The sequence below is a fragment of the Nelumbo lutea genome, chromosome 1, assembly GCF_056320005.1.
Source record: "Nelumbo lutea isolate HS-2025 chromosome 1, American lotus-T2T, whole genome shotgun sequence".
Lineage (NCBI taxonomy): Eukaryota > Viridiplantae > Streptophyta > Magnoliopsida > Proteales > Nelumbonaceae > Nelumbo > Nelumbo lutea.
Genome location: NC_142684.1, coordinates 182,336,374 through 182,355,859, shown reverse-complemented (window position 1 = coordinate 182,355,859; position 19,486 = coordinate 182,336,374). Strand labels below are relative to the sequence as shown.

Below are 19,486 nucleotides of genomic sequence, written 5' to 3'. Positions count from 1 at the left end.
AGAAAAAATTCAAATAAAAATCTGTAAACTAACAAACTTGACTGACTCAAACTCCTGACTCCAAATAACAGGGGATGCAGTAACTCGTAACACTCCCCCTTAGTGCATTCCCTCAATCAATAAGACCAAGTCTTGTTCGGAATTCTTCAAACTTAGCTCTAGAGAGAGCCTTGGTAAAACCATCTACAACCTGCTCAGTTGTACGTATGGCACGCAACTCAATTTCTTGATTCATCACCTTTTCCCGAACAAAATGATAGTGAGTAGCAATATGTTTTGTACGGGCATGAAACACAGGATTTTCAGCAAGTCTGATGGCACTTTTGTTATCATAGAAAATAGAAATAAGAGAATTTGTGGCTGCACAGACATCATAAAAAAGTCTTACAAGCCAAATACACTCCTGAGTAGCCAATGTGGGTGCAACATATTCAGCTTCTGCACTTGACAATGCCATTGTGCTTTGCTTCTTACTGCACCAAGATATAACTGCTGAATCAATATTAAAACAATAACCTGAAGTCGAACGTCTATCATTGACATCTCCAGCCCAATCGGCATCGACAAAGCCTTGTAGAGAATATACCTTTTGACATCGATACAACAACCCATAATCCAAAGTTCCCTTTACATACCTTAATATCTGTTTTGCAACAGCCATATGACTAGCGCATGGTCGCTCCATAAACTGAGACACCACACCCACTGGGTATGTAATATCTGGCCGAGTTATCGTCAGATATAATAAACTTCCCACCATCATGCGGTACTCAGTTACTTCGTTCAAAGGCTTTCCTTCATCCTTCTGTAATTTGCAACCTGGATCCATAGGATAGTTGTAGAATTTGCATTTTCCATACCGAACCGCTTCAAAATCCTTGCAGCGTATCCCTTTTGTGAAATAAAGTAACCGTTTGATCTTTCCAATTCCAAACCCAAAAAACAGTGAGCTTCACCCAAGCTTTTTATTTCAAAACAAATAAACAACTCTTCTTGAAGGCGCATAATTTCTGTTGTATCATCTCCGGTAACTATCATATCATCCACATACAAAAGAATCATGGTGGACAATGATGCTTTTATTTTCACAAAGAGACTAGGGTTAGAATTTGAAGGATGAAAACCACTGAACAAGAGATACTCAGCTATCTTCTTGTACCAAGCTCTAGGTGCTTGTTTGAGACCATAGAGGGCTTTCTTGAGTTTGCATACATAATTAGGAAACTTCTCCGACACAAACCCCTGTGGTTGTTCCATATAAATATCATGATCTAGATCACCATAAAGAAAAGCATTTTTTACATCGAATTGCAGAAGAGTCCAACCTCGACTAGCGGCCAATGAGGTGACAGTACGTACCGTAACCATTTTTTGCAATAGGACTGAATGTATCTTCGTAATCCAAACCATACCGCTAAGAAAAACTACGAGCAACCAAGCGTGCTTTGTGTCTTGCAATCGTGCCATCTGCTGCCTTCTTTAATTTGTAAACCCATTTACAAGTAAGAACATTGGCATCATTGGGTTTAGGAACTAGATCCCAGGTAGAATTTGTCATCAAGCTGCAATTTCATCTCTCATTGCACCTTCCCATTCAGGCTTCCCATGAGCTTTGTGATAGGATGTGGGATCATTTTCAAATGTGTCTTCCACCATAAAACACGAAACAACAGTGCAATGATTGAGTTGGACTTCGTAATCATGCAAATGAGTGGAAAGTTTTCTTTGCCTTGATATCCTTCTTAGTGTAGCTTCACCTGGTGACGGACTATTATGAGATATGAGCTCCAAACTCCCCCTTTCACCGCAATCGGATTTGGTAGAAATTGACTCAAGACTAGAATCAGTAAGTGGCACAGGTTCAGAATTTCCTCCATGATCAGAAGTTGGATATATAGTAGAGGCTTCATCAAAGACAACATCACGGGAAACAACAATCTTCTTTGAGTCAGGATCCATACATCTCTATCCCTTCCTATAAGATCATAGCCAACAAACAAACATTTTCTTGCTTTTGGGTCAAGCTTAGTTTGGATATGTTTAGGTACATGGACATAGCAGAGAGAACCAAAAACTCTAAAATAACTTACATCAGGCTTCTTATTATATATCATCTCAAAAGGTGGTTTTGATGTACATGGCCATGGAGGCAATCGGTTAATTACATGACAAGCACATTGCATAGATGTTGCCCATAGCTCTCGAGGAAGATTCTTATCATGCAACCAAGATAATGTGATTGCTATAAGATGGGCTAATTTTCGCTCAGGAACCCCATTCTGTTGTGGGGTATTTGGACATGTGATTTGTCGTTGGATGCCATGCTCTTCACAAAATTTTGAAAATTCATGAGACAAAAATTCTCCTCCATTATCTGTACATAAACACTTTATGGCTGACTCAAACTCCCTTTCCACCATTATCTTGAACTGTAGAAATTTGGTAAGAGCTTCACTCTTGTTCTCCAGAAAGTACACCCAACTGTATCGAGAGTAATCATCCACAATAATCATCATATAACGGTAGCCACTATAACTTGGTGTTTTGGTTGGTCCCATAAGATTAGAGTGCACAAGCTGAAACATAGCAGATGAACGATTCATGGACTTCTAGAATGGAAGACGATGCGACTTTCCATATTGGCAACCAGCACATACAACATCTGAATATATTGTTTTAAAGAAAATAACACCTCCAAGCAACTTGTTTGTTGATATTTGTTGCAATAGCTGGTAGCCAACGTGCCCAAGATGAGCATGCCAAAGTGAGACACTAGTGTTTTGACTTGTTTTTTCCACATAAGCCTCACTTGCAGACAAAACATACAAAGAATTTTTCTTTGTTCCAGTAAAGAAAACGTCAGCATCAACACCTTTTAGGTTACTAAGAATCTGAACATTGTCTGGACCAAACAGCACATACCTTTCTGAGTCAGTGATTTGAGAGACTGAAGCAAGATTTTTCTTTAAACCCGATACTTGGTACACATCTTCAAGAGTAAGACCTTCACTGTTCGAATTTTCAGTTCTGAACTGTCCTTCTTTCACCACAGGATGTAATGAATTGTCAGCAGTCACAATCACTCGCTTTCTCAAGTGAGGACGAACATTAGAGAATAATGTAGCATCTCCAGTGGCATGGTGTGAGTAGCCCGAATCAACAATCCAGTCCTTATAATCAATGCAACTAGTAGCATCTATATTTCTGTCATTTTGATGCATAATAGAAGCAATGTTATCAGGCTGATTTATTACCTCAATAGACAGACAATTGTCCCATTTCGGCTCCTCGACATCTTTTGCTTCATGTGCTACATTAACATTTGATGATGTAAGCTTAACGCAACAGTTTGGCTTAATATGTCTAGGTTTGTCGCACCTTTTACACATTATCTTTGCACGGCAATTTGACTTTATGTGCCTCACCTTTCCGCACCGAAAACATGTTAGCTTGGAATTTTTTGATTGCTCCCCTTCCGCCTTTTGCTGCTTACCACTGCTTGATGAGGGTCTGTAAGCATGCTTTGACTTCAACTTGTCCTTGACAAAAAGTGCATCTTCAACATCAGAGGGAGACTTGCCACACACTTGTGTCACCAAGGCTTCCTGATTCGATAATAAATTTTCCAACTCAACAATTGATGATTGATTCATCCACCCTTGAATAGATGAGATAAAAGGCATAAATTCTTTTCTCAGACCACGAATCAGGTAGCGTCGTAACCTTGCATCACTTATAGGTTCTTCACTATCCAATTCTGAAATTTCTGCGTACACATTTTTTACCTTGATGAAATAATCAGAAATGGACATATTACCTTGATTTAAAGAAGCAAGTTCATTTTCAATGTATTGCATTCGCATTGCATTTTTCTGGGTGAATAATCTTTCAAGAGTGCTCCAAATTTCCTTCGAAGAATCAAGCTCACGAGCATGATCAATGTACTCCTTACTGATCGATGTTCTGAGCGCAAACAGAGCCTTCCCACACTTTATCTTCCATTTTCGTCTTGCATCGGCAAGCTGTGGAGTATCTTCTGGAAGTGTATCATCGCCAGAAACAAGATCCCATAGGTCTTGTCCTTGAAGGTAGGCCTCCATACACAAATGTCAATATTTGTAATTTGTGCCAACAAGCTTCTCAATATTCATATGAGAAGCACTAAGTCTTAGTTGATTGAGAAATATTTAAATAAAAATCTGTAAACTAACAAACTTGACTGACTCAAACTCCTGACTTCAAATAACAGGGGATGCACTAACTCGTAACATCATAAATGCCCTTATTAAATGTATTTCTCAGTTTTGCAGTCACACAAGTATAAAATGTTTATTGAATAAATGTAAACGAAACCAAACAACCTGTAAATGATTAGTTTCAGTTCAGTTTTAACTCGATTTAGTTTCAAAATTTTGCTCATGCCTTGATTGACTAAATCGTAAACACTGTAATGATATTTACTTAAACTTTATAGAAACACAAAATTGTTTAGATACTTCGATAAAAAAAGTATCATGTGTATTGATACTTTAACCTTGATTCAGGAAGTCCATTTGGTTCTCCTACTCAACTCAAACTTTACTTCGTTTAAATATGAAAGAGAGAAAGAGCCCAGTCCACAACATAGTAGGGGGGGATACAGCCCACTCCACACAATTCAGGCTGCATTTGGAAACAATGCAAATAGAGTGTAAATGAAAATATACAAAATGCATTTCGGTTCATACAAATGCAAAATTGGGTGAATTTTGTATTAAAATTTTTATTTTCTTATAATACAACTTTTAATTTAATGCATGTAAACAAGAATTTAAATAAATTAATACCTTTTTTTAACAAAAGCCCACTTTGAATTTATACAAATTTACTTTTTTGGATGTAAAACTACATCTCGTTTTTTATGCAAACATAAGTGCATTCTTGCTAAACATTAGCAAAACTGAATTAGAATGCATATTTACACCAAAGTGGTATTTACATTTTATTTGCACCGTTTCCAAACGCAGCCTTAAAAATAATACATTAGCATTTGTCATCCAACAGAAACTGGGTTCGATACTTTTTTTATGTTTTATTTATTTTTTCAAAACCGGTTCAGAGTGGTCGGTTTAAGTCCCGACTACCCTCTGAACCATGGCCTGGCCTGATACACCCCTTGTAGGGGCGTATTAGGAAGGTCTCGATACGATACATATCGACCGATACAGGCCAATACATAACAATATTTTGAACCTTGAATATACCTATTCATCAAGCATGAGTTGTACTACAATGCAATAGTGCAAATTGGGTTCAGGCCGGGCCGAGTCAACTTGAAAGCACTCATTAGCACCATTCATCCCACATTGAACCAACCAGATATGCTCCTCACATAATGCGCTTCACACTAACCTCACAGCCTGTCTTGGCCACACATGGGGGAACATCTTCCATACTTTTATTTATTATTCATGGGGAGATATTCTCGTGGGATGTAGCTGTGAGGTTGGTGTGAGGCACACTACATGAGGAGCTCAATGTTGGGTGAGAAAGGATTTTCTCCTCTCACATAAGTGCCTGACATGCACACCCACCGTGCATCGGAAGGAATTGGATCTGCTCCTCACACATAGGCGCCTCACAGACATATCCATCGTGTATTGGGAACATCTCCCGTGAATATTAACTTATAAGTACGGGAGATTGTTCCCAATGAATGGTAGGATGTGCGTGTGTGATCGGTGTGAGGACCAGATCCGATCCCCTTAAATCACGTACACTTGAAGGAAAATACAAAATAGGACCCGAATCCGATGGGTTTGGCATAGGAACGCCGAGTCGCCGACCCAAGCACCAAAATCTTGATAGCGAGCGATCTAGCTAATCGTCTGGATAACCTTATCCATTTTTGGCGGCAATGAATGCTATTCTACTTTCCGCTTCTTCTTCCCGATCCAACGACTCCCAACGACTTCAAGTTCCCCTTCTTACTGTCGAATTTCTATGGAGAAAGCTGCTTCATCTAATCACCTCAACTCCTGTATTCCTCGTGACCCATCCGTCGGCAAGAGAAAGAGAACAGATTCTATCAGCTCTCGTGTTCTTGGAGTTGCATACACCTCCGTCGAAAGACCAGTTTCTGCCTCTACCCCATCTGTACTTCCTCCTTCGTGGTCTTCTGCTTCTTCCCGTAAATTTTCGTCTTCCTTGTGTACTTCTGATTACTTGACAAACTCAAATTCTCCGGATCCAATCAGACAAATTCAAACCCCGGTCATAAAAACGGTTGGATGGCGGAACTGGGATACATTTGTTGAAGATTTTATTGGAATGTACTTGGAAGTTGGTGATTTTCGATCAGCTTCGTTGGTTTTCTTGGTGGGTTCTGACCGAAGCTCCATTACATGGAGCTATATGGTGGAAGAATTCCACAGAGCAGGGGCTAAACCACATGAACTTCTTCAGGCTTTCGCGGATTTGCATTCTAAAGAAGTTATATTTAGCACCAGAGCTCTCACTGCAGTTCTAAGAATCTGTGCAATTTTGATGGATTCATGGTTGGGTGTTGAGATCCACGCATGCCTGATCAAGTGGGGTTTTGATTCTGATGCCCATTTGAGGAGTGCCCTCATGAATTTTTATGCGAGCAGTTGGGGTGTAGACTATGCAGAAGAAGTCTTCCACGAAACGCTCGATCAAGATGTTCTCGTGTGGAGTGAGGCAATAGCAATAAGCGCACGGAGTGGGTTGCTAGTGAAAACTCTCCAACTGTTCCGAGAGATGCAATTTTCGTGTGTAAAAGCTAACAGTTTTACGATTGTCAAGGTTTTGCAAGCCTGTGGAAACTTGGAAACTCTCAAAGAAGGACAACAAATCCATGGACATGTTATTCGATCTGGCCTGGAATCGAATTTGTCATTATGTAACTCCCTTATAAGCATGTACTCCAAGAACTCCGAACTCGAACGAGCAAGAAAGGTTTTTTATTTTATGCAAGATCCTAATTTGACCTCTTGGAACTCAATCATCTCGGGTTATGCTTTAACTGGTCACCTTGATGAAGCGTGGCAGCTATTCCAGCAAATGCGATCATCGGAGAAGCGACCAGATTTGGTGACTTGGAATTGCTTATTGTCAGGGCATGTCCTTCATGGGTCCTACAACACATTGCTCGTAATTTTGCGGAGAATGCAAATGGAAGGTTTCAAGCCAAATTCAACTACCATAACAATTCTCCTCCAGGCAATTAGCGAAATGGGGTCGCTTGATTTGGGGAAAGAAATCCATGGGTATGCGTTAAGGAATGCAGTCGAGCATGATATATATGTGGGAACTTCCGTTATAGACATGTACATAAAGAACGGTAGCCTAATTAATGCTAGGTCAGTGTTTGATACAATGAAGAAAAGAAACATTTTTGCCTGGAATTCATTAATTTCAGGTTATTCCTTTAGGGGGCGTTTTCAAGAAGCTCTGGAGTTATTGAAGAGGATGGAAACAGAAGGAATCAAACCAGATTTAGTGACATGGAATGGTCTGATTTCCGGGTATGCAGTGCAGGGACGTAGTAAGGAAGCTTGGGCCGTCATCCGTCAAATCAGCGCTTTGGGAGTGAAGCCTAATGTGGTTTCCTGGACGGCTCTTATCTCAGGCTGTTCTAAGAATGGGAACTACAGAGACTCGCTTAACTTCTTCATCCAAATGCAGCGCGAGGGCATTAAACCAAACTCAGCCACCGTATCTAACATCCTTCAGTCCTGTGCCGCCCTGTCTTTATTACAAAGTGGCCAGGAGATGCACTGTCTCGCAGTCAGAAAGGGTTTCGATGAGGATATATTTGTAGCTACAGCCCTTATTGATATGTATAGTAAGTCAGATAGTTTGGAGTATGCCTATAGGGTTTTCCTAAAGATTCAGAACAAAAATGTAGCCTGCTGGAATTCTATGATTATGGGGTTTTCCATTCACGGCCTTGGCAAGGAAGGTGTTCTTCTTTTCACTGAAATGTGTGAAGCGGGTGTTCTGCCAGATAGTATAACCTTCACAGCCGTTCTCTCTGCCTGCAAAAATTCAGGTTTAATTGATGAAGGGTGGAAGTACTTTGATAGCATGAGCAAGGATTACAATATAATCCCTACACTTGAACATTACTCATGCATGGTTGATCTCCTTGGCCGATCTGGGTATTTGGATGAAGCTTGGGATTTTATACAGTCAATGCCATTAGAACCAGATGCTAGCATTTGGGGTGCCTTACTTGGATCATGTAGGATCCATAAGAACATTGAATATGCAGAGATTGCAGCAAAGCATCTTTTCAAGTTAGAACCATTGAATTCTGCAAATTATTTGTTGATGATAAGTCTATATGCCACTGCAAATAGATGGGAAGAGGTAGAGCATCTTAGAGATTTGATGGGTGTTGTAAGAGTGAACAGCAGGGCCGGATGGAGCTGGATAAAAATTAATCAGAGAATCCATGTTTTCTCCACTGAAGGGAATTCTCACCCAGATATAGGAGAGATATACTTTGAACTGTATCAGTTGGTCTCTGAAATGAAAAAATTGGGATATGTTCCTGATACCAGCTGTGTGTTTCAGAATATTTATGAGGAGGACAAAGAGAAGATTTTGATGAGTCACACAGAGAAGTTAGCAATGACCTATGGGTTGCTAAGAATGGATAATGCTCGGCCAATCAGAGTGATAAAGAACACTAGAGTGTGTGCCGACTGTCATACAGCAGCTAAATACATGTCTCAGATAAGTAGAAGAGAAATTTTCCTCAGAGATGGTGTTCGTTTTCATCGATTTATGAATGGCAAGTGTTCTTGCAATGATTTCTGGTAATGAAGTGTACAATGAAGTTGCAAGTGCTCCACCACCTCAATTGCAATTTTGCTCCTTTTAATCATTTTATGGATGGAAATTTTCCTGCAATAGTAGTTGGTGTTTATGTTAGCCACTAATGTTCAGTATTTCAATCCTGCAACAAAGTGTAGCTCAACCACAACCACAGTGGATAAGCAAAAAGGATGCTGCCAGAGGAATGTGCTATCTGGTCGAAGATGAATATCTCCAGTTAATGGTTCAAAAATTTTAAGTACATGCTGCAAACAGAGACCAATATTGAAGGAAAAAGATGTAAGCAATGCTAAAATGCATGCTATGGGATTCAAGAAATTAAATATCCTATCTGATACAGTGTTTATGCTTTACATGGGCTGGACTACTGACCTTCACATGGAGAGGTTGCTAGATTGGTGTTAGAAAGCGTTAATCTTAACGAAATTATGAAATTATTGAAGTTATAGCAGAAATATAAAACGGAGATTATGGAAAAGTAACTGGCTTATCCAGATGGGTTAAAAGTATTTATACAACAGTATGTTAAGAATTTGATCAGGCGTAAGAGGTCTATAGTTGTAAAGGTTATGGCATAAAGGACAGGTCCTTTTTTGAACTCCTTTAACCTCTGTCTTGTAAATCTGTTTTCTTTGATTCGGTTGTAATCTGCTTTTGTATATAGAACAGTTATTTCTACTATTTTTAATTGTATATATTATATTTGCTCAAGTTCACTTTATTCTCATGCGGTTGTGTGGACTTGTTTCAGTACTCTCAGTGGTGTAGAATGCTTTTGAAAATTTTGTGTACTTTTCAAGCGACATATGGGGATGGAAAGTATGGGGGTTCTATTTATTTTGGTTGAGCCAAAAGCTGTATGGTCGATCCTTAACCAAGTAAATGAGGTGGTATGTACCACTTGATACATTGTCATGAAACACAGTTGTCCAATCATTGATTACTTAATATTTTTATCAGCAACAGTGACCAACAGAGGTTTTATTAATGAGAATAGAAACCCCTGCTTAGTGAAAATATCAAATACCAACACACATATGAACATGAACAACAGGCAGCACAACGATGACATATCCCTCCAAAATAGCTCCCAAACTCTGTTGTTGTACCCAGGCCCCACTGTCTACTCTTCTGCCTTCTTGAGCAAGAGAGTCAGCTAAACTATCAGTAGTCCAAGGGTTCCACCTGAATAAGATATTCAGGGAGAATATGCCAACTTTAGTCCTTGCGAAAAGGCAATTTATTTTGTTCTCAGATAATTGCCTTCCCTAGCTGATCTTGAGAAACTCAAGAGCATAAAACTTTCATGGATTTCCTAAAACTCCACCCACCCCATAAGGACATAGGTTGCCTAGACAGAACCCGTCAGAGTAACCTCAATCAGTCCAAGCTCAGCTTCTACCAAACCTTGTTTATTTAAATTAATGACTATAAATGTATTTAGGCTCATTTTGAAGGAGTACAAATGCAAATATGTAGAGTGCAAAACCTTGTATTTTGTATTATTTTATATGCATTTACACTGTACATATTTGCATTTGTACTCTTTCCAAACTCAGCCTTAACTACAGATGGTGTCCATGAGATCACAAATTCTAAGTTGTTTAATAGTATGCAGAACTCGCTTTCCAGCTCTCTAGATTTACGCACAAGAAAAGAAGTTAGTTTCTGTTTCATCTGATATTGCAAGTCACAATTTATTTTCATGTCCATGTTTTTGACTTTGCTGTTCTTGTAGACTATTAGCATGACAAAGTAACATTTACATTAAACTAGATGGATAATGCAATTCACCTTCTTCCATTACATGTCCACCTTAAATGATCACTGTAACATCTTGAAAGTGGTAAAAGGTGGTGACTATTACCTAAAGCAGATTCAGTTTATGTAGGACCATAATGACCTGACGCTAAAACCTCGTGAAAGACAAGGCTAGTACGTTATAGTGAACCATTTGATCAATCATCGTCATCTTGTTGGCTGAAGCATAAGTGGTTTATTAAATGTTATGTTGAGATTCACACGTGAGTAGTGTATGGAATGAAGAGAGCCCTTAATGAAAGTCACAAGGACTCATATACAAGAGTGACCCATAATTCATTAATTTAGGATTTTGGGTTATAAGCAGTGTTATATCTTATGTGGAGGTCGGTCCTACGCACATGCTTGTGTACCCGCCCCCTGGTTTTATGAACTGTCTATAACATGTTATAATCATGAAAGTGGTGTGGTTTATGAGCTGAGGTGTTAGGTCCATTAATTTTATGCCACCATATTTCACAGTCATTGAATTGACCACGCTAGGAAGCCTTGATTCTTGAACCCAACTTCATTCCTAATCGGACATCATTCATTTAATTGCAACCTCTTGAACTCTGTTAATTATAGAGCACTAGTTACAAAAATACTCAACCCAACAGAGCCTCACACCAAATATTTGAGGCTGATCAAACAAATCCAGTTATGTCATTCCACTTAATCGAAGGTCATGTCTTTTCTAATGGCAGTTCTTCATTTCTTTTCCCACTGCTTCATGCAAGTTGCTCAAGGGTCTCATAAAGCTCGATCTAAGTGTAGTTGAGCACAAGGTTCAATCGAGTAATGAGGCGAATGGGTGAGCTAGAAATGAATTGTTCTTTCCATTCTGAGGTTGTAGGTAGAGTTGACTTTCAGTCTTTCATTGCGTATAGCTCTGAACAATTTGAAAATACAAACTCTTGCGGAGATATCTGTCATTACATGGGTTGTAGTCTACATTTCTTCCCTGTCATACCCAATTCTGATGAAATGCCTTGGAACAATATTGCATTGACTACTATTACGAGTACACTGGCTGATGACTCCGTCCTCTTGACGGGCTGTTTCTGAATTTGACTTGGGAAACTAAACTAGGTATTTAGGTTACATAAAAAAATACAACACTTATCCTTTTGTAATTTCAAAAGAAGATAAACAATATTACATTCATCAGCCGGCTCCTGTGCTTAATCGATTCTTTATTATTAATATCGAATTTTGCACAATTTGAATATGAATATATACATATATATATATATATATATAATGTCGATCTATGCATATTTCAAATTTAAGAAGTATGTATTATTTTGTTCCTAACTGAATTGAAATTGATTTTAAAATTACGGTACCTAATTTGCATATTGAAAGTCAGACTGTCCTAAGGTGAAATTAGGTCTGAAAAGCTGGCCCAAACCATACCCACAGGCGAACAGGAGTGGAGAACCGGTTACAATCCACCAATTGTTGAAGACCAGACCTATAACGCTCAGTTATCTGCCCATGAAGTATGGTCCATTCGAGTTTGGACATGTCCAAACTTTGCAATTGCATTGAAGAGTTAACATGGATAGGCATTTGCACTAATTGGATTGTCATTCAAGTCAACACAATATTGCATTTGCATTGTATAGGATCAACAGAGTTACAAGACTGCATTGCATTGACACAGACTCATTTCAATTAAATAGTCATCCTTCTGTTGCCAAACGAACAAATTCAGAGTTGTACATTATCTCAAAAAGGAACCGAACAGGAACCAGTCCCACTTTTGCTGATTAGTTCCGAGCACGGCCAGGGGCTTACCTCAAAAGCAGCCCCACTGACATCAGAGCACTTCCACGGGGTAGTTCCTGGCACCAACACACCACGAAGGTTGATATTGGAGAGACAAATTTCTGTAAACGGTGAATTCTTCAAGCCCTGTATCGACCCAGACTGCTGAACCTGCACACCCCACATATTCTTAATCGTAATCCCTTTGACAACAGGGAGAGCGTTGGGATTGAAATTGTCATCTGGATGGTCCCCGACATCCCCTGCAATCTTTATTCCTTTTCGTGCATTCTCCATGTACACATCTGATACTGTAATATTTCTTATGAAACCGCCCCTGCCAATATTTGTCTTTATATGTATACCAACACCCATTTTATATAGATTTATGTTCTCTGCCAAGACATTCTCCACTCCACCAGAGGTTTCACTTCCAATTGCAATTCCAGCAAATGGGGATGAACCTGTCACCCGCCGGATGGTGATGCTGGAGCTAGGACGGCCATAGGCAATTCCATATTCATCCCACCCACTTTTCACTGCCACCATATCATCTCCTGTAGCAATGTACGAGTCCTCTATGCAAACATTGGAGCTGGAATCTGCATCAGAAAATAGTGAACTCATATTGATAAATTACAAAGACTTTCCAGGTAATAGGAATGTTTATATCCAATATTGTAACAAGCCATCAATGAATCATGCTAGCCAGCTAAGGTTCCACATGACCATCAGACATAATTTCACTTATTTCCCAAAAGCAAGCAGTGGATTTGAGGATTAAGATGGGTAATTATGCCAATTTTCGAGCTATCAGATCCAAGCCCCCCTTCCCCGGCAGACTGTATCACCATTGCTTCAGACTATATGATCAATTTCATATTCATGTATCACCATTGAGCAGTTACCTGGATCAATTCCATCAGTGTTGGGCGAGTCACCTGGAGCCAAAATGGTGACGTATCGGATAACAATATTGCTGCAAAGTAGAAAGATGTGCAAGTAAGCCAAACTCATCAAGAAATTACTGTTCTTACTACTTTTCATTACTTCAAGAAGAGAAATACCAGTTAAACGATTCTTTTTTTTCTGTGATTAGTTATACAATTATTCAAGCTATGATTTCTGTAGCCATAGTCTAGACCATCATTTTCTTTAGGAAACTGTAAGGTAAAGTATTTCATTAAAAGCCAAAAAACAAGATACAAGGATAGCCCCTGTATAATGAAATTCTGTACAGGGGAAAACCAATCTGACCCAATTACAATAAGCCCAGTAGCAACCAAAATTCTTATAAATTCCTGACAAGAAGAAAATCCGATCAAGAAAAGAAATTTGTCTGTTTTGTACAGAGAGTAATTTGCCAACTAAGAAAACACCATGCAGAAAAAACAACTAGAGATATGCAATTGAGATGAGTCATATGCATGTTAGCATGTTGTGGGTCCTTATGTGATACACTTGAATGTGAGATAGGCTGACTGGTTTTTAGTAAATGATTTTTTTCCCTTTTTTCATGGTAAAAGATGGGGCTGTTGGAGGGCATGGGCATTCCCTGCCAAAAATTACTTATAGCTTCTACACTCCATTGCTTCTCAACAGGGGCCTTGAGAGTAGAGAGGGTTTCAGGGGAAAGATCAAGCATATCAATCATCTCACACACATACTCAAATGGTCAAACCTGTCCTAGCAAATGTCCACTCATCCTCTGAGCCATTCCCACTTCATCTCATTTTTCTCCATCTCCGGCAGCCAAACTGGTATGGATGTTGAGTGGCAACCCAGTTTAGGCCAGCCAGTATCTGCTTTTCCCTGATCCCAGTAATCTTAGGAGGTATTCCAGGCTATAAAACAATATGCTTTGACAGAGGTTACAACCAAAATCATATTTCCTTTTCTAAGCAGAATATAGGAATACACTAATATGTCTATGCATTAATTTAGGACTTTTTAAGAAAAGTAAAGAAATTCATTAAGGTCTAATAAGATGTAAAGTTGCAAAGTCATTTTCTTTAATTGTTACCTGGAATAAACAGGATGGATGTTCCAGAAGGGAGAATTGCGGAAAATCACATTGGAAATGATTATGTCTTTCGAATTCATAAATTCAATGAGATTTGGTCTTGTGTACTGGAGTGTTCTTTGCCTCCACATGTTCCACCAAACATCACCTTGGCCATCAATTGTCCCATTCTCACCTGCAAAGAAACTAATCATTTTACTGAAAGGAGTCCAGATCTGGCTCCTCACACAGCGCGCCTCACACGAACCTCACAGGCACATCTCACCATGCATCGGGAACATCTCCCATACTTATTTGTTATTATTCATGGGAGATGTCCCCAATACATGGTGGGATGTGCCTGTGAGGTCAGTGTGAGGTGCGCTGTGTGAGGAGAATATCCCAATTCTACAGAAAGGAGTATAATTGATAAATGACATTTTGTATTAGAAAAAAGTGCAAGTTCTGGATTTGATATAACACTCCAGATTCATCACTAATGGAATAGCCCAAAAATAGTTAAGGGTAAAAGAAAAATCATTGAAGTGGAACCATCAACTATTTAGGTTGTTAATGTCATTTTCTTGGTTAAGTCATCTGGTATGACAGTTCTGCCCAGTTTTTAACAATTATCTTATTTGCTGTACAGAACAGACTGGCACGACTCAATCCACCCTCAACTCAGTCGTAACATCTGGTCCAGCTTTTACAGTACTGGTGTGGAGCATGTTCTGCTATATGACCTGACCAAGTGGGTGTTTGGCACCAATGTGTTTCACAATTTTTCTGTTTCACCAGCTTGTCACACAGAAAAAATGGAAACACTCTTGTCATAGATCACAATATGTAAACATTTTAGTTATTTGAGAAACCTCTTGTCATAGTTTTTGAAGGACATGTAAAAAGCCTATTTGCAATGATTACATATTGTGATCTATGACAAGAGGGATTTCTCAAATAACTAAAATGGCATTTCTCAAATCACCAAAGTGATGTGGCACATTAAAATTTGAAAAAGATGACAGCTTTTCTGAGATATCATATGAAATAGTCAAAGCACTCTATACACCCAATCAGCATGCATCTAGACCAAATAGGCTTTTTACATGTCCTTCAAAAAAACGGGGGCAATATGTAATTTCACTATAATAGTAATTAAAATGAAAGCCATAAACTAGTTTTCAGTAACTAACATATGTAGTAAACACAAGCAGAAAACAGGGAAATATAAGTTGGAAATCACCTGTGATGATTACATCATGAATCCCATCCCCGTGGATAAAACTCATATACCTCCCTCCAGGCAGTTCCCTCCCCCTTCCATAAGAAGGCAAGGGGTCTATCAAGGGCCAATTCCATGTATCCTGTATGGTCAAGTATGGAGGAGAAAGTTAACAAGATGAAGACATTAATTAGAATTTATGGTCCTGTTTTATAACATTTATCCAGACAATCTCAAATAGTTGACTAGATCAAGTGCTTGATAAACTCAAGTGGCCAGCTGGAAAGATCTAACATTGAGCGTAAGTGCAATGAAATTACAAATGATCAGGACTGGCCTCAACTAAAGAAAAGATTAGCTGGTGGAGAAATTTCTAAGACTTCTCATAATATATAAGCTCAATTAAAGTGATTTGTTAACAAAGATGCCTATTTACTCAGGTTATGATAATTCAGGGGAATCTGGCACAAAATGAAGTAGTTAAGTGAAACACCTCCCATGCATAAAGGGTATATGGAGTTTAACTTTTTAAAAAGAGAGGTTGAGAGGGTTTTGGTGTAATTGCCGATAACTAGTAGTTAAGATGGTCACTCCTCATTAGTCCTAGAATGGGGACGCGTGATCAAACCCGCCTAAGGTCAGGGGACCTCACATGCACGGCGCACCCTGCTCTAATGCTCTGCCCCCACCTTTTCTTTTTTTGGCATTACAGGGTGATGATGGTGAAATTTAACCAAACAGAAAAGAGCACCAAGTAACACGGATGTGGAGTGAAAACATAGAAAAGAGTGCATTGCATCGAAGTGCTTAGTGCTTACCCGAGTAGCTCTAATGACGGCATCCCTAGCCAAGTACAGAGTCATGTGACTGGTCAGGTTAAAGATCTCGGTAAGGTAAACGCCTGGAGGTATGTAGAGAAGCGTGCCGCCTCTCCTCCTGAGATGTTGAATCCGATATATCGCTGCCCGAAACGCTTGCGTATTCAACGTACTCCCATCACCGACACCTCCGAAGTCGGTAATAGAGATCTTATCGCTCCGGTATCTCATCGGTACAGTCCCGGAGCATGTTATCACGTCGCCGGCGACGGACGTAGATTTCAGGAATGGCACAATGAACGAAAAGCATAGTAGGGAAAGGAGATATCGAAGCATTTTTTTCCCTCTTTTCCCTCACTTTTGTGTGGAGGGTGTGAGTGTGATTGGAACCTGCTTGACGGAAACTACGATCGTCGAGAAAAGTTTTAATGACAGGAAACGAATGAAACAAAGGTTTCCTTTGTTAATGAAAATAAATTATTTACGATAGCAAGAGAGATCACTACGAATCTTATGAAAAATGAAGAGCGGCGCAGGACGGCAGGATAAGAAATTAAGAACTCAAGACTTATAAACGGAAGAAACAACAGATGAAGTGAATAGCCCCTTTTTTCTATTTTTGGTAAGATACAGATTTGCAAAATAAGAAAGCTGAAAGCCACGGGAGTTGGAAACTGGAAAGCGAGATTATACTCAAGTTTACCGGCAGAAATCCCAAAGACAAAGCTCCAAAATGTAGTTATTTCTAGAAAGATTACTAAGGAGAAACCTCCAAGTCCAAAGTGAACTTAAGGGACGGAAGATTTGTGGGAAATGCGAACAAGCTCCAAAAGAGATGTCGAATGAAGTGGACAAGTATGCATCGACAAACTTCTCGGTGATTTTGGTGGTCTGCAAGTGTAAACAAAGGGGGAAATCGAAAGGAGGTAAAGAAGCCCTGAAAACGGAGGCGGAATCCTCCAAGAAGAAGGCGCCAAGCAAACGGGAAAAGTCGTTAACAACGGCGATCTATCTGCACAAATTAAAGCATTATGATTAAAAGAAAGGGCAAAAACTGAAATAGGTGACATGGGAAATGCAGCTAATCTTTGATAATCTATAGTTGTTTCAAAGAGTAAAAAATAGTATATATTGCGAAATCAAAAGGAATTTATATATATATAAAAAAAAAAAAGGTACCCGGAAACCTGCGATGTTTGAGCTGCGACGGAAAGCATCAAATGAATGAGAGATACACCTTAGGGAGCAGGGGGAGTTACAGTCTAAGCAGCGGCTTGTCCACAAGCAGTTGTCTCGGTGCTTGAGAGAGAGAGAGAGAGAGAGAGAGAGAGAGAGTTAAGCAAGCGATAAAGCGAATTGTATACTTGAAAGCAGCAATCAGCTCGTGGTTGTGTTAAGCCTTTTCACACTCTACTCTGGTGGCCGACACGAGGTCTTCCTCGCCTTCTCGGTTCTTCAGTTCTTTCGTTTCATGACTCGTGGGCCAAATATATAAATAAATATAAATAATATAAAAATGAATAAAAGATATTGAGACCGGATGGGCCGGATCTCCTACTAATAAAAAACCGTCTCAATACGTTATTATATCGAATCGGGATTTGCTCCACATAGGGGCTCACACCGACCTCACAGACTTATTTCACCGTGTATTAGAAACATTTTCCTAAAACAATAGAAAGTACGGAAGATATTATCATGTATGCCTGGAAGGCGTTGTGAGATTAGTGTGAGGAACAGATAAGGACTGGACTCTCAGATATCATCTGCGTCCGCACGTCTACATGGTGACTTGGTGGAGGTGAGTTTCAGTCTCTTCTACCAAAGAATAAAAAAGTCCCCAGTCTAATGAATGATGATCCCCTCAGTCCTCCCAAATCCCAATATAACTGTCCCCACTCTATTATGTTGGAATGCTGGGACAATTTTTTGTTGGGAGGATTGCTGGACTCGCCCCAACCAGCCAACCTCCTCTGTGGCCTATGCTAGCTGGCTCGACAACATGTAAAGTCACAGTGAATGTAATGCAAATTGAGAGTTGACTATCTGGGATGGAAACATGCTTTATCCTTCCAAACCCAAAGGGAAGATTCTCTATTAGCACCATGCACTTCATTTAAGGCTCAATTTGAAAGGAGTATAAATGTAAATATGTAGATTACAAAATTTTATATTTTATATTATTTTGTATGCATTTATATTATATATATTTGTATTTGTATTTTTTTCTAATGCTAAGTTTGAAAGGAGTACAAATATAAAAACGTACAATGCAAATATATTCAAAATAATACAAAATACAAGATTTTGCTCTTTACATATTTGTATTTGTACTCTTTTCAAACTAAGCCTAAAGGAAAAAATCTCTATTAGCACCCTGTACTTTGTACCTAAGCCATTTTGGTCCCTTAATTTTAAAATGCAACAATTCAATATCTAAACTTTTAAAATGTGTCAATCAATTCATTAACTAGCCCTTAATTAACATTTGAAAAGACATAAACACCCTTTGAGTGTAACTCTTGTTAGAGTTCCTCCTATTGTGATAGTCTGACTACTACTATTGGTAAGCATTCCTCCTCTACCTTTTCATAGAGAGAGAATAACCAACTTAAAGTTTTTTATTTGAGTGCTTCATAAAAGATCCTGGTAAGTGAAGTGGCTCATGTTTTACAAACTCCTCTTTGTTGGTCCTGAGGATGCCAACTTTGTAAGAGATTCATTCTATGTGGAGCCAACAGAGTATAAAGGACCGTCCATCCAAAGGTGTTTGAGGTTCGAGTCTCAAAATAAGAGACTAACAAAAACTCATCTTTTTCGCTCTGAGTTCTCTCACTGAAGCTCAATCAAGAACTAACAAAAACCCTTGAAAAACAAACAAATCCATACTCAATCATTCCACTTCTCACCAGTCTTTGAAGTGCACACTAATTACATGGTAACTCTGTTGAAGTGTGAGTCAAAGTGAAGGTATGCTCAGAGGATGCAGATTAATGTTATTATTTCATTTTGAAATTTTGAAGGAGA

The 19,486-nt window shown here is 39.1% G+C and overlaps 2 protein-coding genes across 5 annotated transcripts; one reads left to right on the top strand and one right to left on the bottom strand.

The window, feature by feature from the left end:
* Positions 1-5,873: 5,873 nt before the first annotated feature.
* LOC148879654 (pentatricopeptide (PPR) repeat-containing protein) lies at positions 5,874-9,569 on the top strand. The gene has a single exon (XM_088961256.1). The coding sequence runs from the start codon at positions 5,983-5,985 to the stop codon at positions 8,827-8,829; it is 2,847 nt and encodes a 948-aa protein (XP_088817382.1). The 5' UTR covers positions 5,874-5,982; the 3' UTR covers positions 8,830-9,569.
* Positions 9,570-12,218: 2,649 nt separating this feature from the next.
* LOC148879653 (putative polygalacturonase) lies at positions 12,219-18,316 on the bottom strand. Of its 4 annotated transcripts, none has more exons than XM_088961252.1 (6): positions 17,639-18,316; positions 16,460-17,471; positions 15,663-15,783; positions 14,441-14,615; positions 13,326-13,396; positions 12,219-13,019 (listed from the first exon to the last, which is right to left on the bottom strand). In XM_088961252.1, exons 2-6 carry the CDS (start codon positions 16,793-16,795, stop codon positions 12,379-12,381), a joined length of 1,344 nt encoding a protein of 447 aa, XP_088817378.1. In that variant the 5' UTR covers positions 16,796-17,471; positions 17,639-18,316; the 3' UTR covers positions 12,219-12,378. The 4 variants fall into 4 exon arrangements, with proteins under 4 accessions (XP_088817378.1, XP_088817381.1, XP_088817380.1 ...); XM_088961255.1 differs by having other exon boundaries at positions 16,460-17,467; positions 17,647-17,937; XM_088961254.1 differs by having other exon boundaries at positions 17,647-17,935.
* Between the last annotated feature and the right edge of the window lie 1,170 nt (positions 18,317-19,486).

Bases quoted from the DNA above. Each gene is read 5' to 3' on its own strand.
- LOC148879654 (XM_088961256.1), top strand. From the start codon at position 5,983: ATGGAGAAAGCTGCTTCATCTAATCACCTCAACTCCTGTATTCCTCGT.
- LOC148879653 (XM_088961252.1), bottom strand. From the start codon at position 16,795: ATGCTTCGATATCTCCTTTCCCTACTATGCTTTTCGTTCATTGTGCCA. The intron at 15,784-16,459 runs GTAAGCACTAAG...TTGACCATACAG, and splicing joins CCGTCATTAGAGCTACTCGG to GATACATGGAATTGGCCCTT. The intron at 13,020-13,325 runs GTAACTGCTCAA...TTTCTGATGCAG, and splicing joins CACTGATGGAATTGATCCAG to ATTCCAGCTCCAATGTTTGC.